This window comes from Euleptes europaea, chromosome 1 (assembly GCF_029931775.1).
Source record: "Euleptes europaea isolate rEulEur1 chromosome 1, rEulEur1.hap1, whole genome shotgun sequence".
In the NCBI taxonomy this organism is placed as follows: Eukaryota; Metazoa; Chordata; class Lepidosauria; order Squamata; family Sphaerodactylidae; genus Euleptes; species Euleptes europaea.
In genome coordinates this window covers 158,742,807-158,765,552 of record NC_079312.1, presented here as the reverse complement: position 1 = coordinate 158,765,552, position 22,746 = coordinate 158,742,807, and the positions used below count along the sequence as shown (strand labels likewise).

At 44.9% G+C, this 22,746-nt stretch overlaps 1 protein-coding gene across 1 annotated transcript; it reads left to right on the top strand.

Moving 5' to 3' along the window:
- Positions 1 to 3,139: 3,139 nt before the first annotated feature.
- DNAJC14 (DnaJ heat shock protein family (Hsp40) member C14) lies at positions 3,140 to 15,287 on the top strand. Its single transcript, XM_056860204.1, has 6 exons — positions 3,140 to 4,441; positions 5,583 to 5,689; positions 9,401 to 9,520; positions 11,215 to 11,375; positions 12,574 to 12,670; positions 14,778 to 15,287. Exons 1-6 carry the CDS (start codon positions 3,209 to 3,211, stop codon positions 15,004 to 15,006), a joined length of 1,947 nt encoding a protein of 648 aa, XP_056716182.1. The 5' UTR covers positions 3,140 to 3,208; the 3' UTR covers positions 15,007 to 15,287.
- Positions 15,288 to 22,746: the final 7,459 nt, after the last annotated feature.

Genomic DNA, 22,746 nt, shown 5'->3' with positions numbered 1-22,746 from the left:
GACAGGGTTCACTTTCTCCCATGTCATTGCTGGGTGCTAAACCATGACAGGTAAGGGAGGAGAAGGAGGATTGCAAGTAAGCTTACCAGCAGGGAAGGACCTAAGCAAAACAGTGGAGTCTGGGGCAGTCAATCAGCATGAGGCCCATCCCCAGTGATTGGGTTTAATAGAGTAAAACCTCACCTGTGCTAGTGACTGCTCTCTAGACCTGTCTGATACACAGGAGTTGAACTGGAGACTTCAGGCATACCAAACATGTTCTGTTGCAGAGTGCTGTGCCTTTTCGATGCAGTGACCTGATCTCCATGAATTAATGGTGTTTATCACCTTGCTGAAAAAGGAGCTAAGGTCTTGCAAAGAGTTTTAGGTTTGTGAAAAGCCACATTCTTTTGGAAGAATTTCTTGGAATTCTCTTGGAAGAATTTCCTTGAGCCAGTTTCTCAAGCTTTGGAAGTCTGAATTTTAATGTGATCAACTTTGATTTATCACAGCAGATACATGTTACGGTGTAATCTTAAACAGAGCTACACACTTCTAAGCCCATCCACTTCAGTGGACTGAGAAGGGTATAACTCTGGTTAGAGTTGCACTGTTAGTGCAAAACCAAAGGAATTGTCTTTTATTCTGTAAGGTGCGGTGCACATTGATGGTGCTATTTAAATAAAATATATAATTTTAATAACACAATAACAACATCAGTGATACCTTAAAGACCAACAGATTCATTGTGGGATAAATAAACAGGATCTAGGGGTAGTTTAAAAATGTATTTAAAAATTATTCTAGCTGTTGTGGACTAGAGCTCACTTCTTCCCATGTAATGACTGGCAGATCATTTGCATTAGATGCATGAAAAAATATGCAATGGGTGGGAAGTCTCGGGATTTGCTAAGATATTTAACACCTATAGTAACAAACCCCACACTAAATCAGGTGTTTGTTTTCCCCCCAAAAAATGTTAATGCCTCCTATATAAACGGGTTTGCCTTGCAAGGAGCCACTAATAGTATCTGGAAAAAAACAAACTCCAGCCCACAAAAGTTTACGCTGGAATAAAACTGTTTGTCTTTAAGCCTGCTGTTTATTTTTTACCTGAACAACTACCTCAGCTCCGCCTGTGGAATCCTGGGATAAGCTTTTGTGGCGTTAGAACTGGTTTCATCAGTTACGAAGGGGGTTACCAGTTGACAGATAAAATGGGTCTCTCTCCTCACATTATGAATGCTGGATCACCTTTTGCGAGTGTGGGAAGATTGTGCTGACACCCACGACAGCTGTTGCGAATGGTCGCTGTGCTTATCTCGCATGTATGTTAGCTTTGTACAAAAATGTCACAGAGGGTAACACTAGTGAGCTTTTGACACCCCCCCCCCAATTATATATTACAGGCACAGACTGAGGATTCAGTTCATCCACCTGACAAAGTGGATGCTATAATCCCCAAAAGCTTATAGAATCATAGAGTTGGAAGGGACCACCAGGGTCATCTAGTCCAACCCCCTGCACAATGCAGGAAACTCACAACTACCTCACACACACACACACAGTGACCAGAAGATGCCCAAGGTGCCCTCCCTCTCATCATCTGCCTAAGGTCACAGAATCAGCATTGCTGACAGATGGCCATCTAACCTCCTCTTAAAAACCTCACCACCTCCCGAGGAAGCCTGTTCCACTGAGGAACCGCTCTGTTGGGAAATTCTTCCTCATGTCTAGGCGGAAACTCTTCTGATATATTGGTTCTTGTAGGTTATCCGGGCTGTGTGACCGTGGTCTTGGTATTTTCTTTCCTGACGTTTCGCCCGCAGCTGCGGCAGGCAGCTTCAGAGGAGTCACGCTGAAGGACAGTGTCTCTCAGGGTCAAGTGTGTAGGAAGAGTAATATATAGTCAGAAAGGGGTTGGGTTTGAGCTGAATCATTGAGTATCATCTTTGATACTTTTTGCCGGACAATGATTCAGCTCAAACCCAACCCCTTTCTGACTATATATTACTCTTCCTACACACTGGACCCTGAGAGACACTGTCCTTCAGTGTGACTCCTCTGAAGATGCCGGCCACAGCTGCTGGCGAAACGTCAGGAAAGAAAATACCAAGACCCCGGTCACACAGCCCGGATAACCTACAGGAACCGATGAACTCTGACCGTGAAAGCCTCGGACAATATCTTCTGATTTAATTTCAACCCCTTGGTTCATGCTACTACAAGAAATCTTTTCGCCCCTGAAGTGCCGTGGGATTCCTTTGTTGTTCCTCAAGGTGGCGAACAAGCCCGCCTCCCTCGCTCGGCCTTCTTAAGTCGCCGGATCCTCCTAGGAGACGCTGCCTTCGGGCCTCGTCCTCGCCTCTCACGAGGGCGTGAATGGCGGGCGAAGGCCCAACGCCGCCGCCGGGGCCGCTCCGCTCGGCCTGAGGGAGGCTTTGCCCTCTGGCCCCTGAGGCATACCGAGCGGGAAGGAGATCCGGAGGAACCCTCCTCGAGCACCTTCCCCTCGACCCGGATGTGGAAGGCGGGGGGAAGCGTTGCACACCGGTGGACGGAAGGCGGAAATGGAGGCTTAGAGACAGGCCGGGAAGAGAGGGGGCCGCGGGAGGGCGGAGCAGCGCCCCCTCTCGTTGCCAGGACAACGGGACCAGGTGAGCTCCCCCTTTCGCCTCACAGCCAACATCTCCCTTTCCTTCGACGGGGGGCCGCGTCCTTCTGCCCCCCCCATTCCCTTCCCTTCTCAGCGCGAAGCGGCTGCTCCTCGCCTCTCTTCAGTCCTCTGTGTGGGTTGCGGGGGTTTCCGTATGATCTACGGGAGGGGGGGAGGGGGCAGGTCCCCTCCTACGCTGAAGGGACCAGAGAGGGGCAAAATTGCAGCTAGCCCAGAGGATGTGTATTTGTGCGGCCTGCCGAGTACAGTCGGGCTCTGAAAGCCTGTCTTTGGTTGTTTTGCAGGTTGAAAGGATTGATGATGGCTGTTACTTAATCCTTGTCAAGGCCAGAGTCGTTCTGGAGCCTCGACACCATGGAGAACCTCAGGTTTGGAGAGGTGCGTGAACCCAAACCAGACCAACGCGGCTTGGCCAGGACTGTTCCCAGCGTCGGTAGCCCTTGTGCGACAGAGAAGCGCTCGTTCTCAAGGGATGGCGCAGGAAGCGGCATGCCCGCTGGTGCCTAGAACTTCAACGGGTGCTGTCGTTCCAAAGGCTGGCCCAGGAGAGAGATGCCAGTTTTGGAAGCAATGGGAACTTGTGGGCTGGCTTCTAAAAAGACTGATACTTTAGGTGGGGAGGGAAATAGGGAAACGGAAACTTCTTGGAAAGGAAGCAGTGAGCAAGATAACGGTGCCTTGCACTTTACTGGCTACAGTGCCCCTGGTGACGAAACTGGCTCTTGTCACTGTCTGGGAGAGACCTCTGATCCTTCTGGAACTTATTCAGAGAAGGGGAATCATTTATGTGGCATTACTTGCCAGCAATGGGCTTCAGGCTCCAAGGAGAAGGATGCATCAAAGTTACTGCAAGGAGAGGAGGAAGATGTCAACGATGATGTGGCATCAAAGGCCAAGGAGGAATTTCCTGACTGTACTCGGGCTCCTGGTGGAAGGAAGATTGCTCGGCAGCAACGGCACCGTTCTGTGGCAAAAGACAAGGGAGAAGGGCGATTTGCACTATCTGGAGGGAAACAGAGGCAAAGTAGGAAGAGGATTGATGGTGGGAGATACCGTGTCCGAGCTGAGCTGCTCAAGCACCTGGAAGGGGTGGCCTCTTTCTGCATTTTGTGCTTCAAATTATTCATCCACCTGATTGTGCAGGTCACCCACAGATGTGGTGAGGGTGTGGAAGCTGGTGGGAAGTTCCTCTACTCTTGTTGTTCCTTCAGCCAACATGACGTAGACACCATCCAGACTGGCATGCAGGCTTGGATCCAGCATGCTAAGCTGGGCTATAGGAAACTAATGCGACAGCTAGGCTCATGGGCAAGCCTGACTTATCACCTGCTCAAGATGCTCTGTGCTGTACTTTTTCTGGTGCTCATGCTTATCTTGGGTAGCCTGAGACTCTGCTGGCAGGTCTCAAAGTCAGCCCTGCTTAGTGTCTTGGGTAGATTGGCCCACACCAACCGTGGGGCCTGGCTTCTCTCAGCTCTTGACTTGCCTAAAGTTTGGGCTTTCTTCAAACAGAGCAGGACTTACATGTGGGTGGCAAATCTGTTGCATAAGTGGTATGACCACCTTTGGATGCCCAAAGGACTAAGGACCAACCAGCCAGGCGACGCTACTTTCAGTGTGTCTCCTGGTGAATCTGGGCAGTATCAACCTGGAGAAGCAGTGGCGCGTTTGCTGGCTATGGCACATACCCCTGAAGAAGAACTCAATCCTTTCCAGGTGTTAGGTTTGGAAGCAACAGCATCGGATGCTGAGTTGAAGAGAGCTTATCGGCAATTGGCTGTACTGGTGAGCATACCTTTTGAGCTGGAGAAGGCTGATGTGAGTCTGAATGCCGGAGGGCTAAAAGACTCAGTCTGGGAGAGATTCTTTCATAGTTTTCGGTTGCCTGATACTAGAAAATGTTTGTAATTCACAAACACAACCCTGCTCCTTATGTGGATTTACGAAGTTATTTGTCGTATCCTCTAGGCATATCGGAGGGGCCCCTCTGTATCTGGTTGGTATGGTCATTTGTTTAAAAGAGGGAGAGTCCAGACTGGGTTCTCTAGACAACTGTCAATGATTCCCAGTTTGCAGGTTTAGCAATCTGTGTCATCTTATTTCATTTTATGCACAGCCTCCCACTATAGTGATCCTATTGTTCCTGTGCTATTTTGGGAGAAGGGTAATCAGGCCAGAATTATGACTGTCAACAGCTGGGTCATCCAAGCCATTATATTGAGTAAACTGCTGGCTGTGTGTGTTTTTCTCTTTTTGGGCTATCAAGGAACAGTCTGCTGGGGGCAAGAGCTATATGTTAGGTTCACAGCTCCACAGTTAAGTTATAGGATTGCCAGACTCTAGGCTTATCTTTAAATAGCTTCTGAGCGGCAAATCCTTCTTTTCCTACTTCTACCAATCAAAGCATGATGGGCAAATGAACTGCGGTAGTCCTGCGTTGGGTGTGCTTGTCACAGCAGTCTAAAGAGCACCTGAGCCTTTTCTTGACTGAGACCTGATAACCCCTTTCGCTGCCTAAAAGCAGCTGACCACTCTTGTGGCTGCTTTTGATAAAAGTCAATCACATCTCTTTCCTTCCCTCTTTCGATGCATTTTGTGGAGGGAGAGACCATGTTGGAGGAAGCATTTCCTTCCTGTTCGAACTCCTTAACAGAAAACGTGCTGGTATTATGAGCCGGAAGTCCCCTCTAAAATCTCAGCCTATCTGCTATTGTCAGCAAGCCTCTGTTTCAGCTATCTGACTGGTATGTAATATGTAGATCACAATGCTGGCCGGCGTTACATGAGTTTTTAGAATTACTGAGAGAATATGTCTAATGTGCTTCTCCAAGCTGCTCAAAATACTAATATTAATCAAACTATTATTACTAACGCAATGTAAGCATTCTGATTCCTTGTTGGTTTTGGGGATGGGGATATTGCACAGGTTCATCCGGACAAGAATAAACATCCACAGGCAGAGGAGGCATTCAAGGTATTACGGGCAGCCTGGGATATCGTCAGCAATCCTGAGAGGAGGAAGGAGTATGAAATGTGAGTGACTTGAAATCCATTTGGTCACCTGATGCTTCAGAATGAGAATTATACAGGGAATACTGCGATATAGCAGTTGGAGTGTTGGACTAGGATCCGGGAGACCAGGGTTCAAATTGCCATTCTGTCACAAACTTCACTGGATGACCTTGGGTCAGTCATTCTCTGCCGGTCAAAGCTGGATAAGATAAAATAGGAAGTGGAGATCAATATGGCTCCCAGAGCTTTTAGGAAAAAAGCTGGATAAAAACATACTTGATAGATATCAGTACTATCAATTTGTGGACTGAGAAGAGACATGCAGGGCAGTTTTCAAAATGGGGTCCCTCTTAATAGAAAAACTGCAAACTGAACATCAGCTTTCTAACACTTTCTCGTAGGAACCTTCAAATGCCTCTTTTGCAAATGACTCATTTGCAATCTTGGGTCCCCATTGGAAAGGTTGGGGGGTACAAATGAAGTTTTAAAAAAATGTTTGTATTTGCAAGCCAAGGCAAGTCTTGTTAAGTGTCTTGTAGGGATTCTTTAATTCTTGCTCTTACCTCTACCACTTTTCTCATGGTAACATGAAGTTCAAGGCAACTACTGTGTAGTGGGCCCTTTAAAGCACATAATTGTTATGCCCTTCCCTTGGGTACTGTGGTTAAGGAATGTACCATAACCTTGGTAGGCAGAAGAAGAAGAAAAAATCCAAGTTCCCCCCACTTAGCAATTAGGCAAGGGCGTTAACAAAAACAGTAAGGGGAGAGTACTGGAAGTGGTAAACTATGCTATTGGCCTGCAGGCCTTCTGGAATGAAGACCTAGAGGCGTTTCAGAGCATACAGCTTAACCTAGCTGGAATCCAGTTTGGGCCAGGCAGTGGCTACAGCCTCCCAGCTGTTGTGAAAAAGCGGCAAAGTCTTAATAGGAGTGCAATTAAAATCTCAGAACCACCTATCTGGCTAGGAGGAGGGACTGTGGCTCAGTGGCAGAGCATCTGCTTGGCATGCAGAAGGTCCGAGATTCAATCCCCGGCATCTCCAGTTAAAGGGACTGGGCAAGTAGGTTATGTTAAAGACCTCTGCCTGAGACCCTGGAGAGCCGCTGCCGGTCTGAGTAGAAAATACTGACTTTGATGGACCAAGGGTCTGATTCAATATAAGGCAGCTCCATGTGTTCATGTGAATGAGGAGGGTTAATGACAAAGGCCTGCTGGTTTACGAGCATTTCCTCTGCAGTTCTTTGGCACCTTGGTAAATTTTGTTGGAGGATGCTGAAGGCTTGGTTCTGTTGGGTAGAACTTGGAATTTTACAGCAGTGGTATTTAAATGAAAATCTTGGTCCTTCTTTTCCTCGCTAGCGTAAACTGGACACAGGAAAGCCTTTAGACATTTGTGGTCAGATGGCAGTATACTTGTTCAGTGCAAGGCTGGAATAGTCATCATATTTGGGTATGTTTACCTTGAGTCCGTGCTGCAGTGTAGTTGTTTATCGGAGTCAACTCTGCCCCTTGGGTGCCCTTGTGCTGACCTCCTTGCATGTTCCCTGCCCCCAGACAATAAATGCCATTCTGCTGTTCTGTGAAAGGGAAGTGTGCCCACATGTAAGGAACCAGAACACACCAGTAGATTTCCCAGTCTGAGGAGCAGTATGACCACAATAGCTCTAAATATTGTCGAAGGCTTTCACGGTCAGAGTTCATTGGTTCTTGTAGGTTATCCGGGCTGTGTAACCATGATCTTGGAATTTTCTTTCCTGACGTTTCGCCAGCAACTGTGGCAGGCATCTTCAGAGTAGTAACACTGAAGGACAGTGTCTCTCAGTGTCAAGGGTGTAGGAAGAATAATATATAGTCAGAAAGGGGTTGGGTTTGAGCTGAGTATTGTCCTGCAAAAGTAATGTGCTAATCATTGTCCTGTAAGTATCAAGATAATGTGCTAATGATGGTATGGTATGTTAATATGGAACCATTGTATCCTGAAGTGATCTGTTAATGTGTGTAATCCAAAGCTAATCTGCATGGCTATTGTTGAATGTTGTCTTTGTTAGTCTGGAGGTTTTTTTAGAACAGGAAGCCAAGCCTTATTCATTCTTAAACTCTCCTCTTTTCTGTTAAAGTTGTGCTGATGTTTATGAATTTCAATGGCTTCTCTGTGCAATCTGACAAAATACTTGGTAGAATTGTCCAGTCTTTCAGTGTCTTGGAATAAGACCCTGTGTCCTGTTTGGGTCAGTCCATGTTCAGCCACTGCTGATTTCTCAGGTTGGCCAAGTCTGCAGTATCTTTCATGTTCTTTTATCCTTGTTTGTATTCTGCGTTTTGTGGCAAGAATACCTTTCCTATGGGAGACTGTTTTTCCTGAGTTTTCTGATTTTTGTTTGGTTTAATGGCCCTTCTGATTTCATTCTTGGAGTAGCCGTTTGCTAGCAGTGCGTGATTTAGATGATTAGTTTCTTCCTTGAGAAACTGTGGTTCACAGATCCGTCTTGCATGGTCCATTAATGTTTTGATTATTCCTCTTTTCTGTCGGGGGTTGTGGTTGGAGTTTTTGTGTAAGTAGCGATCTGTGTGAGTTGGTTTCCGGTAGACCTTGTGACCTAACTGAAAGTTTGTTTTACGGATGACAAGAGTATCAAGAAATGGGAGTTTACCCAAACAGTAAGACCCAAAGTAAGACCCAAACAGGACACAGGGTCTTATTCCAAGACACTGAAAGACTGGACAATTCTACCAACTATTTTGTCAGATTGCACAGAGAAGCCATTGAAATTCATAAACATCAGCACAACTTTAACAGAAAAGAGGAGAGTTTAAGAATGAATAAGGCTTGGCTTCCTGTTCTAAAAAAACCTCCAGACTAACAAAGACAACATTCAACAATAGCCATGCAGATTAGTTTTGGATTACACACATTAACAGATCACTTCAGGATACAATGGTTCCATATTAACATACCATACCATCATTAGCACATTTATCTTGATACTTACAGGACAATGATTAGCAAATTACTTTTGCAGGACAATACTCAGCTCAAACCCAACCCCTTTCTGACTATATATTACTCTTCCTACACCCTTGACACTGAGAGACACTGTCCTTCAGTGTTACTACTCTGAAGATGCCTGCCACAGTTGCTGGCGAAACGTCAGGAAAGAAAATTCCAAGACCATGGTTACACAGCCCGGATAACCCAGAATAGCTCTGTTTACATGTTACAGTGAATGCATGTACCGCCTACATGTAAGAAAGAGCCAACACACATTCGCTTCACAAATGAAACCGAGGACCAGAACCTGGGTAAATGTGGGTTTCTATCAAGCTCAGCTGTACATGCATGAAATGTAACCCGAGAATTAATCAACGTAAGTATATAGAAAAACACCGGACACAGGTTGTATGTGTGTTCACTGTAACTTGCGAACAGGGCTAGTGTCTGTGCCATTGCAGATGGTAAGAAACTAGTAGGACTTGCAAGGAGTAGTGCCAGTCCTTGCTTTCACCAGTGTGAATGGAGGCACAGGAGACAGAGTGGCATATGAGTCAGAGAATATTGGGATTCTGGTATTTGATTTAGCATATGATGCCTTATCTTTCTTGCAACCTGATGTGGTTATTTGGAAGCAAATTCAGGTTAATGTGCAGCCTTTGCCTGGCTCTGCTCACTTCTTTTCTTTTACAGATGCACAGTTATCACTGGCTCATAGCTTCCCTTATTTTTTGTTTCAGTAAACGCATGGCGGAAACTGAGCTGACCAAATCAATGAATGAGTTCCTTTCCAAACTGCAGGATGACCTGAAAGAAGCCATGAACACGATGATGTGTAACAAGTGCCAGGGGAAGCACAAGTAGGTGGCCAGTAACTATTAACTCTTCATTGGTCCCGCCATCACATTATAATAGCATACCTGATTTCCAAAGTTTGCTGAGCATTGCTTCTGGAGACTCCTGCAGCAGGGATGGTGCATGCATGCTGTTTTTAAGCCATATATTCTTCTGAGGGTGGCACCAGGGCACAAGAGACTCCTCTCTTCCTTGAGGGTGGTTGGGTGTGCATTTCTGGGCTAGGTCAAAATGGTAGTCTGTAGCCTTGTCCTCAAAGTGTTCTGTCAAGAGCTTGGGGCATTCCATACAGTTATACATTCACTACATAAAAACAAAATCTGGTATACAATGAAAAATTGGTATCCAGAGAACTGAGGTTTCCCTCTTATTTAAGAAAAATGCTTCTAAATATCATGATTCCATGGGCATCTGGGCAGGATCTGGTGAAGGCTCAGACACCCGAAAGCACCTGTACAGTGAGGGGAGATTTTACTTGGCGTAGCTACCCTCCTTTCTTTATGCCTTACTGAGGTTCAAGCCTAGATATTGAGACTTTTAATGAGTTGAACCAAACTCACATTCTCTGCTGTCACACAGGAACTTTTAGATAGCCACATGGGCCTGATTTTGTTCCAGTCTGAGTTGTGTGGGGTGGGCTCTGCCCCCCATGCCATTTCCCCAGGCTGAAATAGCACTGGTAGATGTTATATGCCCAAATGTTAAAAGTAAAATTTCATTCGATCCTGATTCTACCAGCCATGTATTTCCAGTCTCTTTGTTTATGTCCTCCCTTTTCTTCCAGTCCTCACCCCAGTACTTTCCAAAAAATAAATTTTTTCAAGATTAGGCAGACATCTGTATACTAATATCCAATTTGACCAAATCTGAGGATACTTAAACCTGGTCGTTGTAGGTGTGAATGGCAAGACAGATCTTTCTACAAACCTGAAAAATGCCCCAGGTTTGCAGAAAAATATGAAATCTAAATTAAAAAAAATACATTGGGTTTTTAAGAAACCCAAAATATAAAAGGAGCTCCTGTGGCTTTAAGGAACAGATCCCTCAGTGGCTGTTGCTAGGCAGCCACAGCATTCCAAGGTTGCAGTTTCTGTAAGTAAAAGGCAGGGAGAGGGAGTAAGGGCCTTTGAGGGAGGACTTGTTGAACCAGGCCTGGGGCTAGGGTTGCCAGTTCCCAGGTTGGGAAGAGGAAAAGAGGAAATAGGTACAGGGAAAAGTGAAGTGCCCCCCAACAAGTCCTTGAAGGTTCCCTATTATGGCAAGTGGGCCTTGCCCAGTACCACACAACTGGGCCATAATTTTCCTAGGTAGAGGCTGCTGAGGGAGGGAGAGGGAAAGCTGAATACAGAGGGGCAGATAAATGTAGGTTGGCTGTTGGGTGGGAAGGAAGCAGGAAAAGGGGAGAAGCTGTGGAGGCTTTCAGGAAAGGGAAAAAGGAAATATGGGGGGAGGGGATAATGAGATGCCTCTCGCAAGTCCTTGTGGGTTCCCACTTGTATATAAATAATATCAATATATAAAACCACAATTTATTTAACCACAGAATTTGGGAGGGAGGGTGTAATTCATTCTTTGATGTAATCTACAATTATGTTTAAAATTAAGGAAACTTGCACAGGAGAATAGAGAGTCAGGGTTCCAAATTTCAGTACATGCTCCTGTTCTCTGGCATTAAAAACATTTTTATCTTTCACTGCAGGAGGTTTGAGATGGACCGTGATCCGCTGAATGCCCGCTACTGTGCAGACTGTAGCAAGCTTCATGCAGCAGAGGAGGGTGACTTCTGGGCTGAATCTAGCATGTTAGGGCTGAAGATCACATATTTTGCAATGATGGATGGAAAGGTTTATGACATCACAGGTAACACCACCATGCCACTGGGCAAGGGAAATGGAAAAATGAAATCAGAAAGTGACTGAAAGTTAAATGGGATTTTAAGACTCCTTTTTGCAATAAATCTCATTACTTAACACTTGGGAAACAGGTTCTAAAAAACTGGGGACGCACAAAGATGGCAGCGGGTAGATCTGCTCCCCCACAAGCTTCTCTCCTCTTGCTTTGGGTTGCTTATTCAGCCTTCTCTCTCACTGTCCTGGCTCCCCCTCCCCCCAGTCTCTTATTTCTCCTTCCCCGTCATGTCACTTCTGTTTTCCTTCCCATCCCTTTGCCCACCTGCCCACTAGTCTTTCCTTCCTTCAGCCATTCACCTCACCTGTTCCTCTCCACCAGTCCTGCTTCCCTCCTCCCCAACACACACACACTCCTCCTTTTTTTGCAGTGGTGTGGTTATCAAGCACCCTTTTGGGTTGCTACAGCAGTGCAAAATGCCACTCGAAATTCTACCTTTTTCCCCCCAGTGACATTTGCACATGCACAGATATCACTATTATGGGGTTTTTAAGCCCCCACCTTTCTTTTCAACTTTTCATATTTTTCTACAAACCTAGTGTTTCTCCTTGGGTTGCAGAAAAATATACATTAGCCCTCAGAGGCCCCCTCCTTATGGATTTTTGTGAGCCTTGTGAGAAGCATACTTGGCTATTAGATATCTTAACAGGCATTCTCTATATTTGCTCAATCTGGGTTGCCTGCTGGATAGGATTTTTGCCTTTAAAGAAAATTGAGCAAATGTGTTTTTTAAGTACTTGTATGACAACTGGTTCTCCAGCATAAAATACATGCACATTTAATATCATCCATACTTCATGTGCCTTCAGCTGGTTGTTCACATGCATCCAGGACCTCTGCCCAATCCACGTTCCCAGATGTATGTGCTTAGATGTATGTGATAAATGCTTTATATGTTTGCTGCATAAATTGGGGGATTCTCTCACGTATAAACACCTATAGGATGGGACAATAATGGAAAAATTGCCATGAAAGAGAGAAGGATTTTAAAATACTGCTGCTCAAAGTGCCATATTAATAGTAAAGATTGTTACTTCAGAGGTTACTTTGTTAGTATATGAGAAGGGAACTCTGGTTTCAAGGATGATTCCTTGAGAGGCAGGTATTTCTGACCACCTCAGAGTTAACTTGCTTCTTTTTTTATGCTTAGAATGGGCTGGCTGCCAGCGAGTGACCATCTCCCCAGATACTCATCGGGTTCCATATCACATATCTTTTGGATCAAGGGGCTCTGGAGGACGCCAGAGGTTAGTGCTGAATAATTTCTGAACGGAGATAATCCTAGCTAAGGGATGAGTTATTTTTAGGTTCTGCGTGTCCCAATCCAAAGATGAATGCACACTGACAGATATCCTGTATAAATAGTGATTCTCATTCAGTTCCATGTGGAGATCTGATCTTGCCATTAACATAAATGGGGGAGTCATTTTCATCATGGGAACACTGGGCACATATTAGAGCTCTGGTGTAGGTAATGGGAGAATCAAATTACTGTGTGCCCCTTTGAGATGGGCTAAGAAACCAAATGCACAACTTGCCTTGCCATAATTTTTGTGTTAAAACTATGACCTAATACATGCTCCCCCACATATAGAAGAGCTCTTAGTTATAAGACTTTAGCAGAAATAGCTCATGCATGTTCAGTCTCCTTGCTTTGATGCCATGAGTGCTAGGATCCCTACTCACAAATGCACACACATATCCACAGCTTCCCCCCCCCCTTTTATTGGAAATTCAGAATTGGAGAGTTTTCACAGCGGCCACCAGGTTCTATAGCCAAGATTCCACATACTGTAATTTGGACAGTCACAATTGTGAAGGACTCTGTATAATCTGCCTAGAACCTGATGGCTAGCTATGTTTCCTTTGCTAGAATGCTGTCTGCCTGATATTCCTTAGGTTCCAAAGGACCACCATTGTATCACACAGCTCTGACAGCTACTCTTCATTTTGACTTTCACCCCAGTATCTTGGAATCACATCATCAATATATCTAATTCTTAACATGGCCAAATCTGTGGATACTTAAATCCAGAGATTCCAGCCATGAATACACAAGACAGATCGTTCTACAAGACTAAAAAAAGCCCCAGGTTTGCAGAAAATCAGAAATCTTTTAAAAAAAAAATACAGTGGGTATTGACTCCCCCCCCCCAAATAATAGGAGAAATGCCTGTAGCTTTAAGAAACTAATGCCCTCTATAGCCTTTGCTAGGCAGTTACAACAGTATTGCCAGTAGAAGCCTTGGCTTCTGTCACTATAAGACAGGGGATGGGGCAGGACCCTTTCCACAGTTTTTTGGGGGGCCTTTGAGGGAGGATTCATCGAGACCAGGCCTTGCAGCAACCACTGGGTGACTTGCTACCATGTGACTTGCATGACTCACTCAGGCCCGGCTGCTTGCTGCTGTTCAACAGCAGCAATCTCACAAAAGCCATTGTGGTGTAGTGGTTAGCATTCCAGACTAGGATCTGGGAGACCCACGCTTGAACTCCACTGTGCCAAGGAAACTCTTGGGGTAATTTTGGGCTAGCCTAACATATCTCAGCCTAACTTATCTCAACTTAACTTATCTCAGAGGGTTGTCATGAGAATAAAAATGGAGGAGGGGGAATTAAATAAGCTGTTTTGGTCCTCATTGTGGAGAAAGGCAGGAAGGAAATAAATATCTATGTAGCCGAAGACTGGGGGGGGGGGGGGGCAGATAAAAGCTAGGTGGGTGAGGAGCGAAGGAAGCAGGGAAAGGTGAGTAGAACATGGGGGTTGCCAGAAGGGAAACCGGAAATAGTGTGGGGAGAGGGATACACAGGAAAGTGAGGTGCCCCTCCCCACGCACTACTAGGCCTGGCAGCCACCACTGTACAACTTAGTCACAATCTTCCCAGGTGGAGGCTGCTGGGGAAGGAAAGTCGGAAACTTTGAAGACGGGGGGGTGGGGGCAGATAAAGGGAAGCTGGCTGGTGGATGGGAAGGAGAGAAGGAACCAGGAAAAGGGAGAGGCTATGGAGGCTGTCAGTGAAGGGAAAGAAGGAATAGTGGGTGTGGGTTAAATGAGATGCTTCACGCAAGTCCTTGCGGGTCCCCCACTTGCACTAATCTAAAAGTGTGTAATCCTGGAAAAGTGTAGCATGTTACTATGTCTGAAGGTTTATAGCTACTATGGTTCAGTAGGCCAGATTTGTTACTCAAAGACTGGGGTTGTTTTCCTACATGCTGAGCCAGCTGCAACCATAGCAGAGTGTTCCAAAGTCAAGCTTCCAGCTGCCACTTTGCCATTAGGCCCAACATCTCCAGCTGCAATCAGTGGTTAGATCTGATGGTCTGGTTTCTTCTGCCCTTTCCTCCCTATCCAGAGCTGCATCAGAGGGCAATCCTGCTTCAGCAGCAGAACTGCAGGACTTTTTCAACCGCATCTTTCAAGGAAATCCCGGACAGATGCCGAATGGGAATCTTTTCAGCTCATCCCAACCACCATCCTCAGGGGGTGTGCCAACTCCTCCGTCAAAGGTAGACAATGCTTCCCAGAAAGGAGATTCAAGGCAAAAGCGACGGAAAAAAGTGCGACGCCCCTTTCAGCGCTGAAAGCATGACTGAGTGAAATCTCCCAGGCCTGCAAAGATGCTGGGCCTTTCATCAGGTAGCAAAAGGGCTGTTTCAAAAGGGGAAAAATGTGTTTTTGTTAGTGTCAAAAATCCAGATGATTCAGGACCCTCTGGAATAATCAGTAACTTCCAGCTGGAAAAAGACACTTTCTTCTCCACTGCAAATGTCGACACAGATCCCGTGAAACCAAAGAACTCCAGTGGATGGCTTCTAGGAGGCGGCATCATGAAGGTGTAGGATGGCCAGATGCAGATCAGTAGTGCAGTGTCTACTGAGCCATGGGATCTCTTTAAGGTGACTTTCTCAATGGGATGCTTCCACAACTTCCCAGCTTTCTTTCAGCAGGGGTATGACTAGAACCAGCGAGTATTACCTGGTTGTTCAGCTTGTTCCTCAAGGATGGACTGGAACCTCGTCCCCTTTTTTACCCCATTTGTCCTGCAGTCAAAGGCCCTCCAGTTACCTTGTGGCTAAGAGAAAAGCCAAGTCCCTCCAAGGTGGCTAGCTGCCCAGGAAAGAATTTGGTTTGACTCGCGGGGTAATTTTATGATGTGCCCCTGCCTCATTGCTGTGCAAGATCGACAATGATCCTCTTACCCCATGATGGATGTTCAGCAGTTGTACTAGAAAAAAGTGAAAACATGAAATGTACTTGCTAAAATAAAAAGTTGGTTGCTCACTGAGCAAAGGACCCAGCAGGACCCCCAAGCATAATAAAGTTAAGAGGAGATACTCCCTAGTTACTGTTGTGCAGGAGCTGCAGAAACACAGTGCAGATACTCAGGATTATGCCAAGCAGTTCTCCCATCCTGCTTTTAATCCCAGATGCTCCCTGGTTCCGTTGCAAGGCTATCGAGAAGGTGTTTTTCACCTTCCTACAAGTAAAGGGTGAAATGACCCTCTGGCTCTGAATGCAAAGTGACTCTTTCTGAGAGATCAGTCCCAAGTCCTTGTCTTTTTCTAAAGCACTTGATTGGCTCTTCCCTAATCCTGGCCAGCACCTGATTGTCTGCCTATGCTGTCCCAGAACTATTTTATTTTTCACAGGGGCCGGATCAAACCAGTTAAGAAACTGGCAGTTTAGGCCCCAAGGGTTAACGTGGATGGTCAGCTCTTTAGCCGTCCAACCTGTTTTACTGAAGGCTACTTTTTTAAAAGAAGTTCATATTTGTATGTACATACATATATTTAATACTATGTGTATTCCCCTTTCTATAAATATATATAAATGCCTTGGAGAGGTTTGTTTGTGGATTTTTTCTTTCTCATCTGTTCCGTGCCTCATATAAGTATATGTTGTAGGAAGGAGAAGATTAATTTAGCCCTGGATTTAATAGATGATGGTGAAACTAATGGAAGTGTGTGACGGATAACCCTGCTTGCCTCATTACGCTGACGAGTTCCAGAGGATTTAAGAGGCATATACCCAAAGACTGAAAGCAGTCCGTTAGTAGGTCTGTGACTGAAACTTCAGCTGCAGAGTAATTGGGTCCTAAAGTACAGCCACCCAGGGAACAAGGCTGTGTAGCCCGTATGATTTTTAACTCCCCCCTTACACTCTCATAGGCTGGTTTAAACCACAGTAGAGAGAAAAAACTGGCACAATGCAGGTACGTTCCTTCTTTTCTGCTGGAGCTCAAAACAGCCTGGGAAAGTCTTTTAACTCCCCATTTCCTAGTGCTGTGGTCCCAATCCAGATCAAGGTTCCCTGCAGCTGCTTTTCAGGGCTGAATAAACACATCGGGAATTCCAGTGACCAAATCCCAGTGTCACAAATAGTTTGGCCCAGAGGCATTGCACAGCCACCAGCGTGTTACAGATTTTGGAATTAAGACGAAGGTTATGAATCCCTGATAAGAGCTGCATCAGCCTAGTTGTGTGTGTGTGTAAAGTGCCTTCAAGTTGCACCCGACTTATGGCGACCCCTTTTGAGGTTTTCATGGTAAGAGACTAACACAGAGATGGTTTGCCAGTGCCTTCCTCTGCACAGCAACCCTGGTATTCCTTGGTGGTCTCCCATCCAAATACTAACCAGGGCTGAACTTGCTTAGCTTCTGAGATTTGACGAGATCAGGCTAGTCTGGGCCATCCAGGTCAGGGCATCAACATAGGGTGGCTAAAAAGTGAACCCTGGGTACAAAATGCCTGTATTGTGCTACCTCTTGATCAGCAGGAAGAGGCTAGTTCTTTGGACTGATGGACAGGGAGGAGTATAACCAATTCATCTTCTTCCACATGGGTGCTGTAAAAGTCCCACTTGTTTTCTTCTCTAGCTGTCAGGCGTAGCTGGCAGTTGGGCTTCAAATGACATGAGGGGCATAGGTCAGGCACTTTGCTGTACTATGTTACTATAAGGGCTAGCTCCTCTTCTCTCTATCGTAGAGCTCTCTATGGAAACAGAAACCAGTACAGCGCCCCCCCCCCCACAAGTTCGATCTAGTGTGTGCTCAGGCTTTCATCAGGTGACTTGATTAATTTCTCCTTCAGTATTAGTTTTTATTTATTTGCTCCAGTTATCAGCAGCCTTCCTTGTTGAAACTCAAGGCAGATCACAGAATTATAAAAGAATAAAGATCAGCGTAACACATGTAATAAGCAGTGCAATAAAACTGGGTAACATAGAACAATGAGGTAAAGGGTATAATACATCCAATAACTATGCAATGTTGGGAGGGAGAATTTTTTTAATTGCCTATTTTTTTTCACAGGCAGTTATTCCCAGATCTCTCCACCTTTGTCACTGTGCTGCAGTTCTGCCAAATGCCTAGGATGAGAATTCAAACTGAAGGACAGTTTCATCTTAGTATCTGTCAGACTGGGCACTCTACAGGGGCCTATAGAAGTTCTCCGATTTCTTAGAGAAGGTTTGCCACATGAACTGTTTTGGCATGGTGGGAGCCACCTGGCTGCCTGGGTTGTATTCCTTTTCTTGTACGGATGATGGCAGCTGCTGGTCTATTGCTTGACCCCCCTGAATGCAAGATCTGTGATTTTCAGAGGGTCTTCACCTGATGTAGGTATCATGTGTATCCAACTAGCCTACCTCTCCTTTAAGTTAACCATATTCTTGGCTTTTCTGTTGTTTCCCCCCTATTTGTTAGAAGAAAAAAATTTGGATCAATATACAAGCCATAAGTTACTTTTGTTAGTGGTACAGGAGGCAACCTAGTCCAGAGATAATCTGCTGATCAGGTACTGCCTGAATCTGAAAAGTTTCAGGTTACAGACTGGTTTCTAATGGTGTCATTGCCCCCCCCCCCCCCAATTCTGTGTTCATTCTAGTCTGGTCTAGAGTGTCTTGTATTTTAAACAGAGAAATCTGATCTATTACCAACATTCCGTATTTCCGGACTGTTACTTTCTCAATGTGATGGTCTATAAAGAATTACAGTGCCCACCACCGAACGTCTCCAGAAGGTGGTGCTCTAAAACCTATGAAAGGAAACTGCACACTTAGGGGTATCCCAAGGATGTTTTCTATATCAAAATGTTATGTCTTGCAAGAAGCCCTCTCTAGAGGAACTCTTGCATTTGAAAATACATCGTTGAAATGTATTAATGCGCTTAACCAGCAGTGTATGTACTGTTTGACTTCAGAGGCCTTCTGTAGTGTACAAATTTGTCTATAGGACTGCTGACTCACATTTAGGGTTGACATCTTGGAATTCCTACAAAATGTTTTCAATAGTGGAAATCCTCTACTGCTTTCAATTGTGACAAAGTGGTTTCTAGTTTCTGCAAGATGGTGAGGAGGGCAAACAAACACTTTTCAGAGAGTTCATATAGAAATGGCCATTGTTTATCAGCAGGAGGGGTATGGGTTGGAGATGCTCTGTGTGTCACTTTTTCCTAGCAGCAGGCCTCTTAAGTGCCAACCAACGTATTAGTGGCACACACATCCACACTGATGGTTTAACTTATCATTTCAAGTACTGTCTAAAGTCTTGTCTGGACACTTCAGTTTATGTTTTAATAAGTACAGTCATGAGAAGAAATTGTATTGGAAGCTGTTCCAAAGTAGGGAGATTTTTCTGCCATAGTGAGTATTCAGCATATAGGCAATGCAATCATTTTGCTGAAGAGGGGAGGGGTGTCGCCTAGTCGTTTTCTTACAGGAGAGCTGCATTGGCATAAATGCGATATTTCAGGGCTGCTTTAAGAGATATTAGGTCCATAAACAAAGCTACGTTAAGAAAAAGGTACTCAGTACTCTTTTTAAAATTTACATTATTTATAGTCTGCTTTCCTCATAGGGACTCAAGTCAGATTACACATAGTGAGTGTCAGTACAATCAACAAAACGGGACACTCAATAACCAATGCATTAGGATTTTAGAAGTCTGGAACAACCAGAAAGAACTAAAGCACAGCATAAATATTAACATGACACATTAAGCAGTACAAACATTACAAAATACAATCCTACTTACAGTAAGCTATACACAGCAGTATAGATCAGTTTCTAATCATTTGTACAAGTAAGTTTGTGAACCGTTTTGTATAGTGCAGCCATATTACCTGTGCAAGAAAAGCCCTCTTACTGTGCAATCCTATGAACAATTTCCAGGGAATACACTACACTGAGAAGACTTGCTTAGGCTTGCTCTCCTTGTGGTTTTTGTCAGAATATCAAAGTTTAGATGAAAACGAGGTTCTCTAGAGATGAAATAAAGCCAGCTGGATTTGATGTGTGGCTCTGCCTTTCAAGCTGAGCTTAATTTGACTCCAAAGACTGTGCTGGAACCCTATATCGCCTCACCTACGCCACAATTCTCCTGGAGCACGCACAGTAGTTTGTTGCTATAGCTGCTAACATGGATTCTATTCAGTTGCATATCTTGCTCTAAAAATTAGTTTTAGATTTGGCACTGGAGTCTCCCATACTATGAATTAGACTTTTTTCTGGTAAGCGGAGGCTGGCTGAAAAAGAAAGTACTTCCTGAGCATTTCCTTTGCTGTCTTCTGCTTTCTCTGTTTCAAGTCCTGCTTCCTAATTTTAATACATGAAAGTAAGCTTTTGGCCCTACCCCCTCATTGGACAAAGGAAATTATATTCTAACGTGGGTTTGGAAACCTTGCAAGCGTTAATCGCTTAGCAGCTAGAGGACTTCAGCTAGGTCATCCTCACTTGGGCTGTCTAGTCTGGGCTGTACTACTCCAGCCCAAAGCTGCCCAAATGAAAAAATTTAACTAAAATAGAGGGATGGTAACATCTGCTTATAAACCAGCTCTGTCCAAGCATCTGCCTGCTAGCAGGTGACCTCTTCCGTGAGTGAGTATATGTAGCGAATGAGGGCACTTTACCCACACACAACTAATTATAATGAGAAACCTTCCAAATGGAAGGAATGTAGATGGAGTAATTGAGCTGCCTATTGCTTGCATTTTCAAGTCTACATTAGTTCTTGATCCTCTACTTCTGGGCTTATTACACATTGCAGTCTAGTCCTGGACTCCTTAATGTCCCTACCTGGTATGTGAAAAACAGGTTATTAGACATTCAAATAGGTTTGGGATGAGTTGGGGATTGGTGATCACTGCTGAAGTCACAAAGACCTCTAGTGGCTTGCTAAAGCCAGGGAAAGCAGTGATTATTTCATGTGCTGTCTTTTTAATTTCTGAGCCGAATTAAGAATTCACTGAAAATTTTAAGAAGGAACTAAGAAGTTGTTCTTTGAGAGCAAGGATGCATACAGAGATGATCTAATGAACAGAAGTGTTTCTTGCTTTTTTTTAAAGAAAGCATGCGGTGTTGTCTCCCCTTGGAGCCTGGTTTGAGCCACTGGAACCATCAAAGTGCAACACCAAGTCAAAGCCTGTAGACTCTATATGGCCCCTCTTTTTTTCTGAGCTTTTCTGGCTATTTCCCCATTGGTTTTTGAGAAACTGCTGTGGCTCTGACATCTGACATTTTCTGACATCTGAAAAGTCCTGCTTCCAACTATCCTGAGATCTAGGGCCCATTCTATGCAGACAGCACCAGCGCACCAGGATTCCTATCTCAGTCCACACTCCCCTCTAGGGTTGTGCATATTGATACACCCGAACCAAAAATAAACCTGAAATTAGCTGTTTAGGCAATTTTCGGGTTTCGGATTGACAGAATACCAAAACCTGGGAATCTGCCCGAAGTCGAATAAGCGATTTCCGAAAAAGCCAAATAATTGTTCGGCTTTTTTGAGTTTCCGCTATTCAAAATATTGTCGAAGGCTTTCACGGTCAGAGTTCATTGGTTCTTGTAGGTTATCCGGGCTGTACAGCCCGGATAACCTACAATTTCCGCTATTCACCTTCTGCAGTCTCCATTTTTTGGCCCTTGTTGCGTTTAAAGGAGAGCTATCTCCTTTCTTCGTAATCCTGCCCCTTGGCTGGTTTCCAGGGCAGCAGGGGGAGGGAGCAGGCATCTTGGAGTGGCCAATAGGAAGACTCACTGGAGCTTCCCATGTGGCCAATGGCAGCAATGCATTTTGCATTGCTGCAAAGCCAGCTGGTGCAGTCTACCTGGATTGCAACAGAGGACAATCAAGACAGGGGGAGGGAGGAGGGCCAGGAATTCTCAGTGGCCAACAGGAACTCAGGCAAGGAAGAACAGTGTTCTTTCACCAATCACAGAAGGTGTTTTTTGGCTAGAATTATTTTCAACTTTTCTGTGCCTGGCCAGACTATAAGCAGGTCTGGGTCCCAGACCAGGCCATTCCTCACAGAGGTTTGAGAGAGTTTGGTGGCAAAGCTTGGCTTTAACTCCTGCTGCCTGATTCTTCCTCTGAGTCCTGGTGCCTCATCCTGACCTTCTGGATTACAACCTGCTGCTTGGATTGGATTCCTTTCTGCCTGCTGCCTGGAGGAGAAGACATTGAAGGGTTTGAGTTATCATTGTTTTCCTTTTAAACAAGTTGTTGCATTTGGGGCTTATTTTCTAAATTTTGCTAGAAGCCAGCAGGCCTTGGCCTATTGGTTGGTGTGTGTGTGGGGAGGTGTCGCTAGTTTGAGGGGGTTATTTTATTATTTTAGTGGGGAGGACCTTCCATTTCTCCAATGCTTGCAGTTCCACTGTTCGAATTTTGGGGGTTTCTCATTGCTGGCTTTCACCTGAAAGGAGGGGGTGTTTGAGTGATTGTTGTTGGGGGGGACCTGCTTTGTTGTTGTTGTCATCGGTCTCATTGTTGCCTTCAGAGAGAGTTTTTTTGTGGCAGTTTGGTGTCTTCTTGTGTTCTCTGGTCTGCATAAGGTTTTAGTGGATTTATTGAGTCTAGCACACTCTCTTGGAAGGTTTGTTGTTCAGCCATTTTAGAGACACTACTAGCTTTAATAAGGGCCTGTTAGGAACTTGTAAACATTGTGAAGTTTGCAATGTTTTCCTGTGGGGAATGGGGGCAACCCCTTTGGGACCCAATAAAATTGGACCCCTGACCCAATCTTCACCAAACTTCGGGGTTCATGCAAGGAGAGTCCCTTGAAGCTATCCTGAAAATCCAAAAATGCCCCCACAGGAGCTTCGAAAAGAATTTTCCATAGACTATAATGGGCCCAATTTTTTTCAGTAAATCTGGAAATAAGCCAAATACCCATATTTACTGGTATGGGTATTCGGCTTATTTCAGGTTTAATGAAAAAAATTGGGCCCAATAAACCTGAACCCGAAATTTACCAAAACAGTTTTTTTTGCACGACCCTACTCCCTTCCATTTCCTCCTATTCCATCTTTCTTTCTACAGAGGA